The 21,800-nt window shown below is 37.9% G+C and overlaps 1 protein-coding gene across 1 annotated transcript in view; it reads left to right on the top strand.

Annotated features, from left to right (window-relative positions):
• LOC136375398 (roundabout homolog 1-like) overlaps positions 1-21,800 on the top strand; it is a 296,044-nt gene that overhangs the window by 31,170 nt on the left and 243,074 nt on the right. Inside the window, 1 exon segment of the mRNA XM_066340911.1 lies at positions 11,119-11,445. Within this exon segment, the coding sequence (XP_066197008.1) occupies positions 11,119-11,445 (327 nt within the window).

Raw genomic sequence — 21,800 nt, 5'->3', positions numbered from 1 at the left:
ATTTCTTTAAATCTTAACATCAACAACGATAAGCTACTGTTATTTTTCAACTATTTTTACATTCCATTATGAGCTTCAGTAGACATTTGACAGCATTTTTGTTTATCTGTAAAGTTCTCACACTTAGCATGCTATGTAAGGCATAAACATTGTCTTCATTAATGTTCTGGATATGTCAGAATTTGCTTTCAAGGTTGAAAATTGACTGAGGTGGGCTGCATTCCTCTAGGGATTTGTTACTAATCCTTTAAAAGGACATTTCAAATATTTTGTTTTCTTTAAAGTATAAATGACTTCAGACAACTATCCCTGAAATTGAGGTTCAGTACTTTGTCTTGAAAAAAAATCAGTAACCTGCTGAAATCTGGTGTTATTTAAAGATCTTTTTTGAGTGTCCCTATCATATGAAACATCTCAAAAGCTTTGTTTTACATGTTTGAATACACTTCAGACTGCTGAACACCCAGGCTATTAGCCACAAGTTTTCTGGAGAATTCACTATGAATATTCAGGAAAATAATCTCTATTTCTTTTTTACCATTTCTTTCACCAGAAATAACTTGCTAAATATGCATTTTTTCTGTCAATTTGATATAGAGGCCCTGTTTTTAGCCACTGGATGAAGTCTTCCCTGTGGTGTATTCAGGTGGTTGTACCATTGTCACACAAACAGAACTAAAATCCAGCTGGAAAGGTGTAGGGGTGGCAGAGATGTTGGTTGACATTTTGGATAATTTTTCCCTAGGTTTTCAGCAGTCATGCTGTGGGTAGGAATTCAGACTTCAGGATGATACTGCATCTTCATGAGAAGAGAGCTCAGTGCATGAGTCTCCTGGGCCCATACTTTTCTATTTAAGGAAGTTCTGGAATGTGGCTTTCTGTGTGTGATGCCATTCACCTGCAGTTGGATTCAACTGAGCATTGCACAAGTTATGCTTTCTGCAAAGGTGTAAGTAGGAATGATGGCAAAAGAATTGGCCATGGGGAAGATTTCAGGTTTCTCAGTTTGATTTTGGAACCAAGGAAACCTTTGAAGGAACAAAAACCAAACCCAGTGGACTCCCCTTGTACTTGGCATTGGTGAAGTCACACCTTGAGAGCTGTGTTCAGTTTTGGGCACCTCAAAACAAGAAGGAAGCTGATGTGCTGGGATGAGTCCAGAGAAGGGAACAGAGCTGGGGAAGGGTCAGGAGCACAAGTCTGAGGAGGAGCAGCAGAGGGAGCTGGGGCTGTAGGAAAGGAGCACAGGGGAGACCTTATGCTGCACCCATGGAGGACATCAGGGGGAATTTCTTCACTGGAAGGGCAGTTAAATGTTGGAAGGGGCTGCCCAGGGAGGTGGTGGAGTCACTGTCCCCAGACGTGTTTGAGGGAAGAGTTGCCATGGTCTAGGTGACAAGGTGGAGATCACATTGATGTCCTTAAATTGGACTTGATGATCTCAAAGGTCTTTTCCAACCCAAAAGATTCTGTGATTCATTTTCTGGCCTCTTAAAGGACAAGAAATTCAAACACAAGTCAAAGGGAAAACTTTACAATGTTTCTCAGCAAAGGATTATTTTGGTGGCATTGATGGATAGAAGTTTACTTTAGGTGAAATTTTGCTGTTTTGACAAGTCTTTGTATTGGGGAAAACTAGGAATAATAATAATAAATAAAAAAATCTTCAGTCATCCTGTATCATCAATCATGTTGATTGCTATGCAGAGTAACTTAGGAGGAGATATTTATTGCTTTCCCCTGAAAGCATGGTATCTTTCATGCTTTTCATGTTAATTTACTTAGCTTTATATTTGAATTAAAATATGTATTGAAAAAAGGGTAGGAATAGACAGGTTTTCAGTAAGGAGTTCTTTGATTTAAAATTTTTAAACTATGATAAGATCTTTTAATTTATACTGATCTGTACTTTATGTAACTGTACAAACTCATTTAAAATGTCTTTTTAAAATTTGGATTTGAAATTCCATGCTTCCTTATGCAACAAAAACATGCCAATGTTGTTAGGTCAGTAACAACTTGTAATTCAAAATATCTGGGCTTCTTGTGATTGCCCAAACTTAATGCCATACAAGAAGTCCAATGTATTAAATGGAGTACAAGACAGCTGTTTTAATTTAAATTTTGAGTCCATTAAAATAAGAATTGGGAAACTAAACTGCTTGATAATAATTTTTTGTTTCCTTGTTAATAATTTCTAAATTAATTAACCACTAAATATTTTAATTAAAACTTATTTCTGAGCTGGCATACATCTGTAAACACCTAATATTTGGATTCATGAGGGCAGTTTTGATGTTTGATTCATTCCCCCTTGCACCTGAAACAGATTTACAATCATCTTAAAGAGTACGATTTCAGACAGGTGTTTTGAATCATCGTATTTCTCTTTAAATCCAGTTTGGGAACAAGAAAAAAATGGCAATATCAATTGCATAAGATGTACAAAAATGGGCCCGGGCACAGCCTAGGAGCGCTGTTGACTGCGGTGTTACAATACTTGAGTTGTCTCAGAACTGAGGAATGTTCTCTGGCACAGCTGAGAAAATCCCTGGTCCTGCTGAGAGTTGTTGTTTCTCTGGCTTCCCAATATCCCTGCTGAAATGAGGATCCTTTTTCCCTTCTCTCAGCACCTCGGACGTCTGAACATGTAGTTGATCAATATCAGACCAAATCCCACACTGAAATCTGGAAGTGGAAATAAGTTCAGAAGCCTGGTAGCAGGTAACTGAAAAGTCTGGAAGAATGTGGGGGCAACCCATCTGAAATATTATAAAGAGAAGGTGTTGGGTTTGTTTTTGTGATTTTAAAAATATCCCCAAACCAACAAATATCTTTACATCTGTTTTTGTGAATGAGTACGATCATCCAAAGGTATATATTGTGTTTTGTTTGTCCATATAGATTAAGCTTTGGAATAAAATAGCTTAATGTGCTGTAATGGTGCCACAAATAGGTGAAATCTTTGACACTGATTTCAGACAAACCTACAGCTGAGGTAAAAAAATTCTGCATCAGTATGTCTGACATTTGCCTTATTGACACATATGCAACAAAAATACATAAAATATGTGACCATCTTAGTGTTTTTATAGTTTATATAATATATTTACATAATTGTGAGTCCTAGGCATTGTCATTCAACTGGAAGTTCATTTGGTCCTGTCAGTGCAGCTATGAGTCCTCCTTTGGTTTTGGTACACTGCTGTTGTTTTTCTCCAGGTTCTGTTTTCCTGTCCCAAATGGCAAACCAGTGGTTCACAGCCAACAAGGTGCTCTACTAGTGTGGGATGGAACATAATGGAGGACAGGGATGAAGGTAGAGAAGAGCCTGGCTGCCTCTTCTTAGTTTCCTAATCCTCCATCCCTGCTCAATAGGAAACCAAGCCCTGGAACTGGCAGTTCTGATGTGACTCGCAGCAGCCTCAGTCCTCACACCTTCCCATTAAGTGTGTCTTTTCCTCTCGAGCTGCTGAGAGCAGATCAGAGCTGGCAGGTCTGCCTTTGTAGGGATTGCCATCTGCCAGGGAAGGAAGAGGACAGGGCAGAAGTGATTGCTCTGAACTGTCTCAGATCTTCCCACTGTGTCCCCACTTCTGTGTTTAACTAGTGGTCATTTTCAGTATCTTTCCAGCTCTGTTGTCCACAGAATTACCCAATTTTCATCAAATCCTATTATCTCAATATAGTTCCAAGTATGTGTTTCCCTAGAGGTCTTCCAGTTGCTCTTCACTTCAGCTTCACTTACCATTTGCATCCTTGCCGTAATCCTTTGCCCCTTCTTTTCCCTCCTGCCCTTGACAGCCATTCCAGGGCCTGTGAGCTCCCACCGTGTCACACTTTGTGTGGCTGCCTGACCCCCCTGCTTCTCTCATCCTGCACTTTGGTGTGGGCATTGCCAGCTTGTCACATCCAAATCTCCAAAGAGGGTTTGAGCCTTCGCACACAGCTCAGCCATTCTCAGCCTTGTCCTGGGCTGTTCTCCGTGTCATCCCGGTGTGGAAAATATCTCCCAGCATTACTCCAGCCCTTTCAAAGAAAAAAAAAATAATGTGAATTATTTTTTATGTAATGAAATAGACCTTATTACCGTTGTGCTTGTTTTTGTTTTCGAATATAGTGGAGTTGCTAACTGAGTCATAGTTGATTTTGCATTATTAATGGAAGTATTTCTGTAATTTCATTAATGTTTCCCTTAAGGGAAAATACTATTCCTAGGTTACCATTTTGGTGTGGGATGTTGTTGTTTTTTAGTGAGGGAGTTTTAGTTTTGAAAGTCAGTGCTCTAGATACTGACATCTCAGACTATTGCAGTATCCACCAGAGTCAGATAAGTATCTTACCAGGAAGCACAACCGAGGGAAAGAAAAAATAAAAGTGACCAGTTTCTTACCCTGGGAACATTAACTATTGCCTGGGGTTTTATGTAAATGTCAGCTTCTTACGTGGTGCAATATAAATATTATTATTTTAAATTTATATTCTAGCTAATTTAATGAATAACCAGGTCAGGACTTATTTATGCTAACTGCTGCACAAACCAGTAGCATGTGTTCATGTAACAAAGATTGAGTGTAAAGCTGAGTCTCTTGAAAATAAGTGGTTTGTTCAAGAGCAATTTGGAGGAGTTGAATTTAATTTTGGGTTAAGAAACTAAAGCATGACTCTTACTGTTGCCACTTCGAGCTTTGTTAGAAGTGATTATTTCAGCTAGGAAATCTGTCTTAGCATCTCCTGGGAAATATATCTTTAGGAACTAAAGTGGGGACTCAGTGTTAGTATCTTGTCAATGCAGTATTTGCCAATTTTTTTCCCTATTCTCACCAGGCAGAGTATTTAAATAATTACAGGATAATGTACAGCTTTCCAGAAGATTTTTTTTTTTTTTTTTGCGTATAACTCTTGGCTTTTTCTGACCGAACCACGTATGTCCAGAATTACTGCTGAATAAGGAACAGAAAAAGGCATTTAGACCAATGATATACAAACTTTTAAAAATTATTTTAAAATTATTTTTCTCTTTTATTTATTTAGATTATTGGTACCATACTTCAGCTAACTCTTGTTCAGTTGACCAGGTCATGAATATTGTGTAAATTGAATGTCTGTAGCTTCCAATGTTTGGGTTACATCTCTGAGTGTAAGAGCCAGGCACGAGATCAGTCTGGATTTGAGGCATTTTTAGTACAGCTCCCATTTAATCTCTTATTTCAAAGAGACAGACAGACGTGGCTTAAAACTCCAGGCACTCTGTCATTACCCCGGGTTTTTTTTTCCATAAGTGTACAGTAAATTACTGGTTTCTGACATCTCTTGATAGTGTGGTAGCTATGACAGAAATGCAATTGTAATTCATGGTGTCTTAACCTTGAAGTGTTTTTTGTTGTTGTCTTTTGAGTGGGAAAAATGTGTTGTGGATATCTAAAGGTTTATCTTAAAAGCTATGGCCCACATTGTGTAATCAGATTTTGTTTTTAAAGCAAATTATTTTGCTTTATCCAAAAATAGCCCTTAGTAGGAGAAATAATTAAAAGAAAAAATATGTTAATAATTTCATTCATCAATGAGATTTCAGTAGTGATTACAGGAGGGAAACAAAAGGGTTTGTTGACATGATGATATAAACTGAAAAAAGAACAATTTCTTTTTCAGGGACCATCACTGGTTTTGTGGTGGGAGTGATCAGGCTTTTCTTTTCATTTAGATCTTGCTCACCTGTTTTCAACTGTGTTCTCAGAGAAAGAAATGGAGCATTTCTCTTCATTGGGAAGGCACAGGATAATTGCGGGTTCTTCTGATCCAAAGTGAGAGCCTTGCTTGTCACATTTTATGGTATCTATTGAAAAGAACTGGACCTATTCCCAGATCAGTGTTTGGAACAATTTCCTCTGTCTTGCAATGCATTTCAATAAACCTGTAGTCCCGGGTGGGCATTAACCAGCTGATGTGACAGTGCTGTTGTGTTCCAACTGTGCATTTTCCTCCTTACTGTACAAATTCTCCCTCACTTGCAGGGGAACATTTTTGTTCATAAAGATGGCATTCTTTGAAAGGAGTTATGACTATGCACAGTAGTGGCAGGACCTGGGTAAAAACTGTAACTTTGTTTTTCTAGAATATAGGTTTAATGCTCAGGTGTTAGAAATGAACAGCTGTTGTAAATAAAACTGTGTCAAGGCTTCCTCAGTGAAAAGTGGTACCAGTGCTGTTCTCCAGTCAGTGTTTCAGAAATATCAGTTAAATGCAGTTCTTTTGCTTTAGAGCAAAGTAGAATTAGACAATGAAATTCCTGTTCTGATAGAACTATTTTGGGAAAATCCAAATAGGCACAGCATTACTAACTTTAGTAATAACTTCATGTCTTCGGTTATGAAAGGACGACCACAAACCCTGAAAAGGAAATGTCACAATAGTTGCTTTTTAGTATGCAGTTCTTGTAGACTACAGAGCTCAGGATATCAGGTGTTTTACTGAAGCTGCACATGGGAAGTACACAAGGAGTAGGAACATTAAAAGAAGGAAAAAGTTGAGAGAAGGAAAATGAATGGGACAAAATCTCAGTGGATCTTCCCAGTTCTGTTGTTTTTCCTTGAAAATTATTTGTTGCCTATGCAACAAAGCAAACTCAGTAGGTTAGGTTAGCTGCAGGTATAGGGGCAGAAAAGCCACTTTCAGAAAAATACTTTGATTTATCCTTTAGTTATTTTTGCCCTGTAGCATGATGTGATATTGTTTCGCAGTGTGTGCTTGAAGTAGCGCTCAAAGTCTGCTTGCCTCTGGAGTGTGTATGCTTTGGGTCTTCATCTTCAAAAAGGATAAACTAAATTTTCAGGCAAGGAAAAGGTGAGCAAATCTCATGAAGGGAAAACCAGATGAAATTAGGTTGGTGAACTTCTAAGAGCAGCAACAACACAGAATCCAAGAGGCTGGTAAAAAAGGAAAAGGTTGCAATTTGCATGTCAAAGGCATAAGATTGCAAGAAGTTTGTGGAGAGATCTGAATTATAGGTCGCTTTCAGCACAGGAAGAACAAGGTATTTACTATTTGGGGGTATGTTTAGCCTGAGGATTAGGGGAAGATTTCTAACCATTGGAGTGAGAGACTTAGGGAACGTCTTTCCAGTCAACTTCCATAAAACCACAAAGATACTCCACTTTCTGAAAAGTTTCTGAAATAGGGTAAGTAAGTACTGGAGACACTGGGGAATTGGGGAAGCTCTTAGGTTCTGATTAAGTATAGTTGTTTGCAGGGATCACCTAACACTGCTTTTCAAGTTGTGGTTTTGTTTGTTAGCATTTTACTAATAATTTTGGTAGCAATTAGGCCAGTTAGTCAGATCTTACATAGGGTTTGATAATGAGAGAAACGGAGCAAGATCCTTGTGCTCTGAAAATCAATGTTAAATGCAGTATTTGTGGAATGGAAAAGAAACAGGGCCAAGAGTATACTGACCCTTAGGAATTTGGTTAAGGATACAGTCTGTCATGCAGTATTTTATAATACTTATGATAAATTACTATTTAGATATATAGATCTTGGGAAATGAGGTTTTCCATATCCATCTGAGCTCAGGTTTAGATCAACTGATACAGATTGTTCCAATAGCACAGAACTTTTTTGTTTTCCCCCAAAGGAGAACATGTTTGTACACAAGGGGTAGACAGTGTTTGAACCCCTGATATCAGCAGCTTTCATACTTAAATACACTCCCTGCTGTTTATCAATCAGTTTTATTTTAATATGATAGCAACAGGATGTTTTAAGGTGGGAATAAAGGCGAATCTTAGCTTTTATGAGTTTATAATTTCTCTAATGCAAGTTTTGTTTGAACCTTCACATCTGTTTATGTCATTGTTTGAATTCTTGTAAAAATTGTTGTGGCATGGTCCAAGAAACTGGAATCACGATTTCATATAATTCTTCTTTTAAGCAGCAGCATGAAATAATTAATGGGGTGAACTTTAATTGGTGGCATCCAATTGACTTTTTATGAAAGACCTGAATTGTAATAAAAGCAGAGAACACAAGTTGGTTAGTTTCTATAACCTAGTGCTGTCATCTTTGGGGAAAAGAAACAGCAGCTCTCTTGTATGTTTAATGGTAGATCCAGTATGTGTTAGGCCCTCAGCTTTTGGAAGTTTTGTGGTATTGGGTTTTTTTTTGGGGAGGGAGGGTGGTTTTTGGTTGGGTTTTTTTATTTTTTAAATCAGATATCTTGTGGGAAGGATTTTTGACAGGAAAATTATAGGATGGGTGCCCCCTCTTAAGATTTATGTTGATAATTGAAGCTGCTTCTTCTCAATAAAACGTAAATGCAGCTTAAATAACTAGCTAAAAGGAAAGAAAGATAAAAAAAAATAAAAAAATGTAGATATGTAGAAAGATTATAACTTGGTTGTCAAGGCCATTATACCCCTCAGGCAGTTGTCACTAAATCTATGGTTAATGCTCACTCTGTGCCAGTCAGCTAATCATGCAACTTTTGTCCCTTTCTGATTTAAGCAGTGTTGTGAGATTTGCTAGAGAAATGTTACTTTCTAAAATGCTAAGATTAAAAAAAATTATATATATATAAAATTTAGAGACATTTCTGTCATTTATCTTCTCCAATATTATCCAGCAAACATAAAAATAGATATGAGCATTCCTGGATGATCCTGAAGGATTTCCCCCCGCCTCCCCACTTAGGGTTTTGACTCTCAGTTTTCAAGAAAATTTAGAGGTTAGTCTTTATGCTTTCATTCTGTACAGCGCTTGGAGTACATATACAGCCAGTTAAATGTCAGTGTGGAAAGCTTGCATACAATATATCTGAAAATGGTATTTCATTTATTTGTGGTCTGGGCCAGGCTGACAGAAACAATAGGAGGCTTGTACTGTGTTGTGTGCTGCCTAGCTAGCATTGCCTGTGAAAATACAAACATGGTACATATTAGCATATGTCAAAACTTTGGTTTTAAAAGACTTCTTAACTGCCTTTTAACATCTTACATTGAAATTGGCTTTTTTATTTTTCCAGTGTGTCTTAGAGCAATTGATTTTAGCTCTGTAATCCTTTGTTTCAATGCCTTTCCTTGGGAATTACATAGAAAGTGAGTAAAAATATAAACAAAATTAGGTTTTTAATCCCTCTCCTAGGCATTTTTATCTTGGAAAGAGGGATTTGAAATTGGCCAGCTCACTTGTGAGGGCAGAAGTAATGGATGCGGGGCTATTCACAGAAAGCTGTGTAAAAGTTTGGGATGAGCTGACACAAATGCAGCTTTGCAGTGACTGAGATGTGTTCTCAGGGAACACAGAAGTCTGTTAGAGGCTTTTTTAGATGCTGCAAAAGATCAGTGCTGGTTGGCACAATTTTCTTTGCTTGGGCTTTTAGCTCTCCTTGCACTGGTTTTGGCCTGTGCCAAACTTCTTGGAAGTGCTGCTTTAAATTTGGCTTTGGTGTGATGTGCAGGCTTGGGCTGTGCAGGGGTGTGTAGCCAGCAGAGGGGTTTGGAAGCTCCTTGACTTCTGCTCTGTCTACCCAAATCTTGTCTGAAGAGCAGGCTTATTGCTGTTTGAACTGTTGTATTTAATGATCAGTAATGTTAGTGTAAAACTACCCTGTTTTACTACATACAGAATGCAGGTGAATCTGGCCATACTGGCAGATTTTGAGTGTGTGGTAGTGCTAGCTGGTTAGCTGAACATCTGATTATCCTGAGGTGTAGAAAATGTTCAAATAAAATTAAAATTGTACATTTTAGAATACTTTTTTATATATATATTTATATATTTCAGATATATATATATAAGGGACATATTTAGAATATATTTAAAGCAGTAGTCCCTGGATCTCTCCTCTTCTTGTCTCCTTTCCCTGTTTCTATACCAGTTTATGGTCTATTAACCTGCAGTGAATAGATGTTGTGTTTCTTCCTGGTGCTTCGCAGCTGTTCAAACCCCATGTTATTAATGTTAATAAAGAACCTTGGCATCTGAGATTTTAATAATCAGGAATTACTGACCCAAGAGACTAATTTTTATCCATGGCAAAGTTGTGCTTCAAGAAAGAGAGAAATAAAGAAAACAGTAATTTGAATTTGAGTCAGTGTTTTAAAACCCTGAAAGTTTTGATAGCTGTTTATTCTCAGTCTGGAATTCTTGGGTACTCAGTAGGTTCTCATAGTTGTCTGTGGTATATATCCATGCAGACTGTTACTGGGGTTGTATGTTTGTTTGTTGGGTTTTGGAGGGGGGTTATTTTTTTTTCCCTTTGTTTTGTGTTTGCTTTTGGTTTGGTTGAGGTGTTTTTTTTTTTTTTTTTTTTTTTTTTTTTTTTTTTTTTTTTTTTTTTGGTTTGGGTGGTTTTTCTCTTTATGTAAGTAATCAGCTCAAATTTTGAAACTGTGTGAAATTAAATGCTTTTCTAGAAGAGCATCTTGTTTAAAATACCTTGTGTAGAAGAGTATCTTATTTGCTTGTAACTTTTCTTTTATGCTGGATACTCTTTCTGGATTGGAGACATCTAAAATTTAATAAAGTGAAAATTTTCCCTGATGCACGAGGCGTAAGAAACACTCCATGCATTTATACTTCTATGGCACTACTTAACAAGGAACTTAAGAGACGATAGTACAAGTGAAACAAAGGAACTCTGTGGGCACTGGAGGTGTTGGAGTAATTCTGTAGACATTGCATGATTCAATGGCCTTTCCAGAAGGTTGCATGAGTTTGGCTATGGCTTTGGGTTATGGATTAGGAGTACCAGTTCTGCTGGTCGAGGTTGTCTGATCTCTGTGGAGTATCTGTACGACTCGTTTTTGTAGTTCTAGATATGCATGTGCACGTATGTATAAGTTTGTGTTTGCGAATAGATCCAAGATTGATGTGACTTAGGAATATGGCTGTTTACTAACACCAGTTGAAAAAATGCTTTTGAAGAACTGAATACTCACTTGGGAGAACCTCACACACAATGAAGTGCACTAAGGTTTTCTTTTGTGTACTCCAGGATGTTAATAACTGCTCTTATTAAATGCTGTGCTACGAGGTGATGGTTAAGTGGTTGTTTTGCAAAACACCGTGACCGTTCCTGGCAGTGGTTTCCTAACAAAACTTCGCGTTTTTGCCTCGCAGGTTCCCGCCTTCGACAGGAAGATTTCCCGCCTCGGATCGTGGAACACCCCTCCGATCTGATTGTCTCCAAAGGAGAGCCAGCCACCCTGAACTGCAAGGCAGAGGGGAGGCCGACCCCCACCATCGAGTGGTACAAGGGTGGGGAAAGGGTGGAAACGGACAAGGATGACCCGCGCTCCCACCGGATGCTGCTGCCCAGCGGATCTTTATTTTTCCTGCGCATCGTGCACGGGCGCAAGAGCCGGCCGGACGAAGGTGTCTACGTGTGTGTGGCAAGGAATTACCTGGGGGAGGCTGTGAGCCACAATGCATCTCTGGAGGTGGCAAGTAAGTACATTTCCCTGCTCCCCCTGCCACCTCCCTTTGGTAACAGCTGCTTGCTTTGATGTTATTTGGAGATAAAAATAAGCGTGAGCTGCCTCTGAGGCAGTGACTTAAAAGCGATGAAGGAATGACATGGTTAATTATTATTTATACTGAGATAGGAAAATGGAAGGAGAGTCAGTGGATGTAAGGAGAGTCAGTGGATGTATCGTGTCACTGGAGAAATTCAGATGATTTTGTGCATTCTTGCTACTTTTGTGCTTCTGTGAAATTAGGATTCCTTTATGTTTGTAAGATTTTGTATACTTCGTTTCAATTTACACGTGTTTTTTCCTCTCCAGGTAACCATGCAATTTACAGTGTGTAATAGGAGGCAGGATAGCCAGGATTTGATCTAACAGGGTAATTGTTGTTGGACAAATAAACACTAGAAAGAATGGCAGATTCAGAAACACAGGTTTGGGGTTTTTTTTCTCTAAAAGAGCTGGCCCACAAAATTATATCTCTGGTTTTAAGTATTTGGCCAACGGAAGGAGCAGTCAAGTATGTTCACATCACTTTGTAATGCTTATCTCTTCCTGTATATCTTTTCAACTCTACTTGTAGAGGAAGAGAGTGTACATTAAAGTGGTTTAAACATTCGTATGGGGGGCCAAGTGTAGGTCAAAAAAAATCAGTTTGGGGATACTAAAGTATGAGAGGAAGCCTTGCGACTCCAAGTTAGGTATCTATTTTGAAGTGGCTTTTATAGGCTTCCTTTGTAAGGTGTAGCAATTCACCTGGTGTCCTGTTGAGGAGGAGCACAGAACCGGGTGAGTCACTCTGAAAACACTGATCTCTGTTGACTGAATGATTCATGTTGTTAACGAGCTCTGAAGAGGCTGCTATCTCTTAGATAAGTTAAGTGCCGCCGTTGGTGTATAATTTTAGAAGAAGGGTTAGATTTTCATAAGTCTCACAGAAGGCCAAGGAAATAGACTATAAATTTGTGCATTTACTTGAGCCCTCTGTCTAGTCTCTCATATTTAAGACAATCCCAAAGACTTTTGTAACTACATCAGAAAGATCTCAAGCTTCACATATAACAGCATAGATATACATGATTAAGATCACGCTGTTTTCTTGTTAACCACTTCTAGTGATAAAGGTAATCAGTGTCTGGGTAGTTGGAAGTATGCTTATCCAGTGAATGTGTAACCTGTTTGAATCTTACTCTGACTCCTTACTCACACATGCTGGATCTGGTATCTTGGAAGTATAATTTTGAGTGAGCTTTTATGGCTGAGATCTTGATTTTTATCTAATTGCTGTTTCATTTATAGCACTTGACATTGGTTCTTAGGAGGGGTTTTAATGTTCTGTGCTTATTTTGCCTTCTTTTGGTTTGTGATGTACCTTGAAGCAATGTGTGAAATGCACACAGTGTTTCTGTGACTTCCACCACCTCTTGTCAGAACCCAGAAACACGAGGTGGACTTCAGTGACTGATGCACTGTGGCATGTATCAATTCAGCTAGCACATAGTTATTAAATGTGTTTTGTCACCCTTGGCTCAACTAATTTTCATGTGATTATAGTAAAGAGTCTTACCAACAGGGTCTGAATGCAAAATATTGATATTGTTACAATTTTTTTAAGAGCTTCTGCCAACACTTGGGACAAAAAAACCCCAATCTTCTAAGAAGTGTGTAAATGCACACCATTTAACGATAACGTTGCATTAAATTGTTAATCCTCCTCAAAGTGGATCTCAGTAGCCCTGGTACCCAGGGCTTTTATCAAAAAATAACCACCACCAATGCTGTAAAGGAAAAAAAAAATCACAATCTGTATTTGAAGATCAGATTCGTAGGTATAATGACATACAGTTTTAGTTGCATAGCAGGACATCATAGACAAAGAATTTTAACAGTAAAGGCTATTATTTTAGTAGAAAGGTAATGATGTGACAGTGCAATAGCACCAGAACACTTTAAATAGTACAGAAGAGATGAGGAACAAGGAAAGAGTTGAAAGCTGCTGGAATAAATCTGCATTAAATTAAAAATCTCTGCATTATAGGTGTAATGCTATCGTCATTATAAGCTGGAGCTACGTTCCCAGCAGATTGCTGCGAATCAGCAGACTGCTCTGTTTAGTTGTCAGTACACCTGTGCTGAGCACCAGAGCATTTACATTTCTATGCCTGTAGTCATACACAGTTGCTGGTTTAGAAATCCTTATGTATAGTTTAATTTTTGTATGTTTACAGAGGGAAATCGCCTTTGTTTGGTTTCTGCTTTCCACAAAGCACAGAAGATGATTAAGAGTACTCATTATATGCTTTGATGTTAAATTTTTGCCAAAAACCTTTCGTGAAACAGGAAACAGCATCATGTTTTGCAGTTCCCCTGCTAACTCTGACTGGCAGAGTTTGTTTCACAATGTGATAGGAATTTTATCACTTTCCTTCCATCATCTCATAAAGTAACTCCTTCAGTTAGATTAAGTTCCTTTGCTTTTCAGTGGATGTTGTATGCTTGACTTTAGGTTCAAGTTAATACTGATGTAAATTTTCATGTCTGTTATACCTTCATGCAATTATTTTTCAACTTTAAGCACTTCCCATGGTCATCTTTTGAGATTAATCCAAGAAGAGAATTTGTTGTGTATGTGATCAGGTGGGCATCTTCCTTGACCACACTATCCTTAGATTCCCCACTTGTAAAGAAGGAAATGTAGTGGGATTTCAAAGCTACAAAGATTGCAGAAGGTTGCTCTGTAATAAAAGCTGCTTTATCTTTTTAAAATACCTCTGCATTTTAAGAACTTTTAAAACAGCTTTAGATTTGATTACTAGAGGGGAGTAGTGACTTAAATGAAAACTGAAGATAATTTTCCTTCTGCTCTGTCACTTACTAGTCATCAGCCTCTCCTTGGTGGCTTGACTGACATTTGCATCTCGTTTTATCCAGAGGATGCTGCATTTTCTTCCACCGATACATATCTAAGAAATGATAGTGTTAGTCCTGGATTAATACCATTGAACATAACATAAATAATATTCATTATCAGCAAATTGAATTAAATAAGTCTCTTATTCAATCTGTGGCACTTGTGACCCTTCCAGAATGTTTGAAGATGCTGTGCATCTACTCAGAGCCTTAAGGATTTGCTGTATCTTCTCTATAATCCTATAGTATTTAATATAAAAATATTTGTGGAGCTGTGTTTGCTTAAATTTCTGTGGTTATTACTTTGAAACCATGCCCCAATCTCCTAAAAATCCTTACAAACACGGTGATCCTCTGGCTGGTGAAGAATGGTATCATAAATCTACCAAACATGTTCTTTAGCCAGCCATTTGATATTTCAGGAATTAAAGTCTTTCAGACACTTTGGAGGCTAGTAAAACTACTCTCTGTTATGGAGCTCCATGGAAAGGAGCTTTGCAATTTAGTATTACTTGACATTTTCTTTGTAATTTAGATCTGTCATATCTTCATGAATGGGAAGGAGATAAATTTGCATAAACAGGAACTCCAATGTGAATCTCAAGTCAGTCAAATAAGTGATGTAACTCCTGATTAACTGGGGAATTTATTTTTTAAATGGACTGGTTTCATCTGTATTTGAAATCCCATTTGCACAACCTTTTGCAAATGGAGCCTGGCTACATGTGTTCAGAGTTGATTTGCAGAAGCAGTTTCTGCAGTGTAGCCCTGAAGGGGTGAGCCATGGGATAATCAGGTCACAGGCTGGAGGCATCCTCCAGACTGAGGCTGCTCCAAGCCTGATTCTCTCCCTCTCCCTGACTTCCTGAACTCAACCCTTTGATCACCAGAGACCTACTTAAATTAGCTCCATGTTTTGTTTTGGAGGAATGTAACTGGTTTTGGATTACTGCCTACCAGTGACACGTTCTCCGGTGGTGAAAGGTCCTGAAGAATGTGGAAAGGGCATGTCCCTGTCAAAACGAAGCTGGGTAATTCTCTCCATAAATGTCAGCTTTTACAGGTGGGAGAAGAAAGTGGAATCGTACTTCATCCTCAGAGGAAAGGCTGAAGACTGTTTTGGCTATCATATGAACAGTTGGAAAACAAAGTCGTTTTTCAGAGCAGAGAAATAAAAGCAGTTTTGAAGAAGTGCATTAGCAGACTGGAAAGTGGTGGCAGGCTGCTTCCCGTGTTTGAATCTCTCTGGATTGTCTGGTGAATGGATCCACCTGATTAAGATCAATTCAGTTACTGGTGTGTGATCGTTTGATTCAAGCGTTTAATTCGTTTTTTTCCTGTTATTCCTTTTTGAGGAAAATTATATCTCTGGATCTTATGGATGTCTGATAAGTAATAATTTCGTAGAAGCCTACTGATCTTGAGAGTGGCAACAATAGCTGCAATGGTGTATATTCATCTTCCTTTCTCCACTCCAAAGAGTTTTCAGGCTGTTAAAAAGAAATGAAATGCAAATGAAGCTGGTTATGTTTGCTAGTCAGGGACTCTGCAAATCTCTCTGTCAAATCACGTTTCTCTGAGGCAAACTTGCTTCTCTTTTGCCACGGAAGTTCTTTCCCCTCACCCCTGGCCTTGTCACAGTGAGTTTTAGAGAAGGGGTATATTTATGACCAAGGTATTTGGCATGATTCTTTCATGTTTGCTTTGTCATCATCATAACATGATTTCCAGTGCTTACTAGATGATGGCTCTAGTTCTAAAAATGCTTTGTTACAGTTTTAAGATTATAGAATCTCAAGATCAGTGATGAGTTTCCTGTAGCTCATTTTCCTGTTACGCAGAACATGAGCTGCTCAATTAACTGCCAGTTTTTTTCTCACTTTGCCTTAATTTTAGGCAATATACAGGCTCCCTGAGTTATTGATTGTATTATTACCTGCAAGTTATGCAATATTTTCAAAATTCGACCCATTAAATTTGTATTAATGGGCCTTATGTGTAATCCCTGGCACATTGAGAGAGTGGGACAACTCCCTTCTTCAGCTGCAGGGCAACAAATAAGATGTTTTGGTGAATGTATCAGAACTTCCATCGTTTGTGGCACCCATGTGCATGGCAAGCATATGCTGTTTGTGTTGCTACAACTTTATTTGGCAAAGTCTCACAAAAGTCAGGGCTTTGTTTCTAGTAAATGGTTGGTCTTAAGGCATCACAAAAGATCTGTCTTCTTGTCTTTTTTGAGTTTTCTGACTGCCCTAATGAAATAAATGGATAAAATAATAGAGTTACTGGTTGTGCATGCTGTAGAAGGGGTTACAAAGTTAATGTATGCATTAAGGAATAAACTTATGTACAGATTTAAGAAAAAAAAAACCCTAAAGATTTTTTTTTATATTAATTTTAAAAAATCAACAAGAACCAACCTAGAAAAAAGCTAAAGCAGTGAAGCTTGACTGGAAATGCCGTAACTTAAATATGCTTCTACCTGTAAGTTTGATATGGCAGCAATTCATTCTACAGTTATGTTTAAGTCTATTATTAAAAGAAATTTCCATGTTTATTGTCTAAAATGCAACTTGTATGTATTTGGAGATTTGTAAGATTAGTTCTTAAAAGTCTTAAAAATCATGAGATTCGTATTTTAGGGTTTTGGTTGTTCCGTGAGGATGTTTAGAAGCCTCTTCCATACTACACCTGAAGTGCTAAGGTTCAGTAGATTTTGGAGGCAGACTAAGAGGACTTTTATTGTGGATGTGTGTCAACATTATTTGAGCATTATATTTAATTCTGTATCAAAACAGTTCACAGGTGAGTTGATAACAATGATACATAAAAAATGAAAAATTTTAATGGATGCTTTTGCATGAGACTTTCAACCACTGCGAAAACAGAGGACATAAATAAAATACTCCTGTTCAATGCAATTATCTACTCCTGCCAAGATCAGAGCAAAATAATGCACACTTTGTCTCAAAACTGTTCTTACATGTCTATGTTTTTCCAGAAACCATGCAGAACAGAGGAATTTAGGAGTACAGTTCTTGATGGTTTGTGATACTGCAAATAAACAGATTATTCATAGGCTGATGAGTAATTTAGGATGTTATGGTGGCCACGGATGATTGATTGGATGGATGGATGATTAAGAAAATTAGACATTTTATAGTTTTGCCAGAAATTGCTGTGTAGCTCAGGGAATTCATAAACCAAACAATAGTGGCAGTCTTTTTGTGGAATGGCAGCTCTGATGGGTAAAAGATTATTTAAAACCTTGAACCAAAACTGGGGATTTTGTCTCTTCAAATGAGGTTAAGGCTTTGCTTTGCACATTTCATCATCATGTTATTAGTTTCAAAGAAAAAAAAATTGAGCTAAGATTGTTCGGGTTGAAGGGCCTTTACTATGTTAAGCATGAGCCTGAGACAAGTATTTAAGTATTTTTCCTGAATCCAGCCAACACAGTGAATTGTTACCAGCTATCTTCTTAGTTTTGCTATTCAGTAGCCTGTGGAAGACAATTTTGACTCCATAACATAAAGTGTAAATGTGAGTAAAGACAGATATCCTAATTGCATATAGAAGGAAAAGGACATTTTGATACCACAGTTTCGATGCTTGTTTTTCCTCCCTTCCCATGGCATTAGATGATGTGCTGTTCACATAGTTGTCCAGCCTCAATGTGTGTGTGTGCCTGTAGGCTGGGAGGGAACTCCTTAGTGCAGGTTATCAAATTAACTGGGACCATTGGCTGTCTCCTCCTTTTTCCTGGTTGTGATCTTCCTCTGGTCCGAGTGAGTCTTTACATGGTGTTGTCGTCTAAAAGAGGTGTCTAGTACATTTTCTGCCAGTTTCTGCTTTAGACTCTTTATCTTCCTTCCCCCACCTCCACCCCTCCTCCTCCTCCTCCTCCCTTCCCCAATTCGTGTTGGCAGAAATAGATGAAGATCATTCCTATTTTTATGAATGTTTCCATTTCCCAGCTGATGATACAGGACATACGCCTGTAGGCTGAAGTAGAAAGTCAGACAAGTAAAATGCTGACTAGTAATCCTCATGCATTGGTTGTTCTGATGCTTTTTTTCCCCCAGTATGACACTTTCAGAGCTTCAGAAAAGCTTTTTATAAAGACTTGCTTCTGAGTTAATATTTGGAAATAAATTTGCTTTGTGCCAATACATTTGGTATTATATATATTGAGGTATTTGTCAAATATATTCTCGATATATTGAGAATATTTGTCAAATACTCCATATTAATGAAATAATATTTTGAATTATCATTCCTCAGGAAACAAAAGTATCAGCTGTGTTTAAAATTTTGAAGAAATTAATTTTTATTTTTATTTTTTGCTGTCATCAGGTTAAAACCCTTCTTTGAGACCATACTGCTGACAAAGATGGATTTGCATCTTTGTGTCTGTGAGTTGTTTTGATGAGAACTGTCTGACTTGACTTGCATCCTGTATATAAATTGATTTCAGCTGATTGCTTTGAATTTGAAAGAAATTTAATTTGAAAACTGCCCCGTTGCACTCCCTGAGGTAGTAGATGCTTCTCTACGTCATCTGTTAAGCAGTGCATAGTCAGCATATGTCTGCTCCTCTCCTATTTAAACTGTTTTCTCCAGAGAAACAGAAATTCCCTTTAGACCAGGCAGACATCTGCTGACTCTCTCCTGCTAGCAAAGCAACTGAAAAGATATCTTTCCTGTGATTAAAAGAAATATGTCTGGAGGCGCTTAGTTTTTGTTCAATTAATCAAAGATTAAACACATGTGGACTTTCTAAACTGGGCTTCTTTGTGCTCCTATGCTATCAAAATTGATTTCGGAGAGGAGCTGTGTGTTAGAGCTGGCTAGACTGAGATTTAATTTTTTACCTATATATGGGCTATATAATTCAGTTCCAAAAGGTCACAGTAAGGTGGGGGGAAAAAAACAGACAAAAAAAAGCTTGTTTGTTGGTTTTTAATTAACTTACAACTTTCAAGTATTTGAGTTTAAGGGAAAAAAGGGGGGAAGTGTCAAGTATTTTTTGTAACACTTGCTTTTTAAAAAAAAAAAAAAGTCTTAGGGTTATGTGATTGGGCTACTTTATACATCGTTGCCATTTTGGTAACTATTTCCAGATGCAAAGGCATTTTTGGTTGCTTTTATTCCCCAATTCCTGTTAGTAAATGCTTTCCTGGCAGAAACTGTTAGTGTTAAAAGTCTGGTTTTCAGCTCAATGCTTTAGCCTTACTCAACAATAATACTTGACATAGACTGTTATGTAAAAAACCTGCAGGCTTTTCTCTGATGTTCAAAGAAATGAATGATTTTTTTTTTCACCTGAAAGTATACAGAATACATAGACTAAAAAATTCTGCAAGAGTAAGATGGCAATAATTAAGCAGATTCCTTGAATACCATGCTGTTCTTAATTTTTTTGTCAGACACTAGCAAGTCTCTCTTGTAGACATCTTTATCTGAAGAGAATTTGTATGGCTCCAGTTTTATTAGTGGAATTAGTTCTTTGGTGTAGTGTGTGGTGTGCTTTTAAAACAGAAAAGGCTCCACTGATAAAGCGACTTTACTGAGATTTTTTTAAAGTGGTGTCTTCTAGACTACTCTTTATAATACTTACGATTTTGGCTTATTAGTAGATCAAGTTTTCCTTAAAATATATGAAAACTTACCTATGTTTCACTTTCCGAATAATAAAATCCAGTGTAAAGTCTGTCCTTTCATAAGTATGCATCAAGCAGCATTTCTGGCGAGAAACTTTGTATGATAGCAAAGATTCTTTATGAAATAAAATGTATTAGACTTGTAGTAATAATTGAAATACTCAAAACTACCACCATGGAATGAGCTAGTAAAATGTAATAATCTCAATATTTAGCTCTTTCACTCAGAATGGGATGAACCAATCCTTTGGTATTAATAAAAGGTATAATGGTAGGCATTGCAACTTATTTCATTTTAATATGGGAACTGAAGTAATTGGGCTTTTATACCCCGAAATAGTCACAATATTTTCCAGAAGTAAAAAACCCCAAAATCATAAAGATCAGCTCACTTTAGTAAATTTTGTCTTTTATGCAGAAGAAAGAGAATCAAGGACACTTCTATTTGAGCACCTTAGCATTGTTTTCCTTCTGCAAGAATACCATGAAAAGTCCTCTCCTCTTTATGAGTAGGTGTTTCAAAAGAAGTTTTTAAAAGTATTTTATAATATTTAAATATACCCATATTTGGCAATGAAGATGGTATTACTGTTGCTGTTTTCTAGACAGAAAAACTGAGGCAGGAAGAAATGAAATCTTGACCTCAGATGGTCACAAAAAGTCTGTCAGCTCTGGAGAGATTGGAATCTCTCTTGCAGTTCTTTTTGTTCCTCACAAGACTGCTCTTCATCGCTCTGTTTTAAGGACTAATTGAAATGTTTCCTAGCAATTTTTAGCACTAATTACAAATAACTTTGGAAACCCTTTGAAATGTTCCAAAAATTGCCACTTTTGGGTGGTGCTGGGATAAAGAAAAGAGTTCTCTAACTTGTAATTTTCCATTTTCCTGGATTTATTTCTCTAGAGCCTGTATTGCTGATTCCCTATGGTTATGGGGCTCATTATTTTTTTGTTTTCTCCCTCCCAGCTGCTCGTGGCTCAGATGAATATATCAAGATGATTAAGTCTTTAACCCTCTGCTGCCCAGAGAGCAAAGGCCAAAAAAGTGAAATATGTAGGTGCTGTAGATGATGCTGGAAATGGAGACATTTGTTTTTCTTCCTTCAGTTTAATGTGTTCCTGCTGGGCTTAGGACTGCTTCTGCAGAAGCAGATGAGAGTTGTTGATTTTAATTTCACTCATGCTCAGGGAGTGTCTAAATTCAAATTCAAGCCCTTTGCTTTATTACATGGGCTCGATGAGGCACTCAGTGCCATGGTTTAGCTGATAAGGTGATGTTAGGTCACGGGTTGGACTTTAAGATCTCAGAGGCCTTTTCCAACCTGGTTTATTCTGTGGTTCTGTGATAGAGGATGGGAAGATTTTGTGTGTAGACCAGGAACTTCCAGGCTGTCTTCTCTGGCAGCGTGACCTCCTGTTGGAGAGGTTGTAGTTCCCATGTGGGACTGGTGCTGCCTTTCCCCCTCTGTTTGCTGTAGGGGTTTTTGGGACACCAGTTTACTGACAATCCTCCCTGGTTAAGCAGTAGGTGTGGCAAAGCCATCTACAAAGCTCATCACAAGAGGAGTGTGAGTTCGAGAGCCTGGTGTGATTGTGGTTCCCTCCTCTGGCTTAGCCTGTTTTGGGGCAGACTCTCTGATGGACCCAGCTTGCTCCAGCTCTTTCCCCGATCTCTGGACAGGCAGCTTGGGAAGTTGGAGAAATGCTGGAGCTGTTACACCTCCATTCTAGCCCCTCAGCCATCACCCACGTTCTTTTT

The sequence above is a fragment of the Sylvia atricapilla genome, chromosome 2 (assembly GCF_009819655.1).
Source record: "Sylvia atricapilla isolate bSylAtr1 chromosome 2, bSylAtr1.pri, whole genome shotgun sequence".
NCBI lineage: Eukaryota > Metazoa > Chordata > Aves > Passeriformes > Sylviidae > Sylvia > Sylvia atricapilla.
Note: the sequence above shows the minus strand (reverse complement) of the source record. Positions and strands in the feature narration are given on the sequence as shown.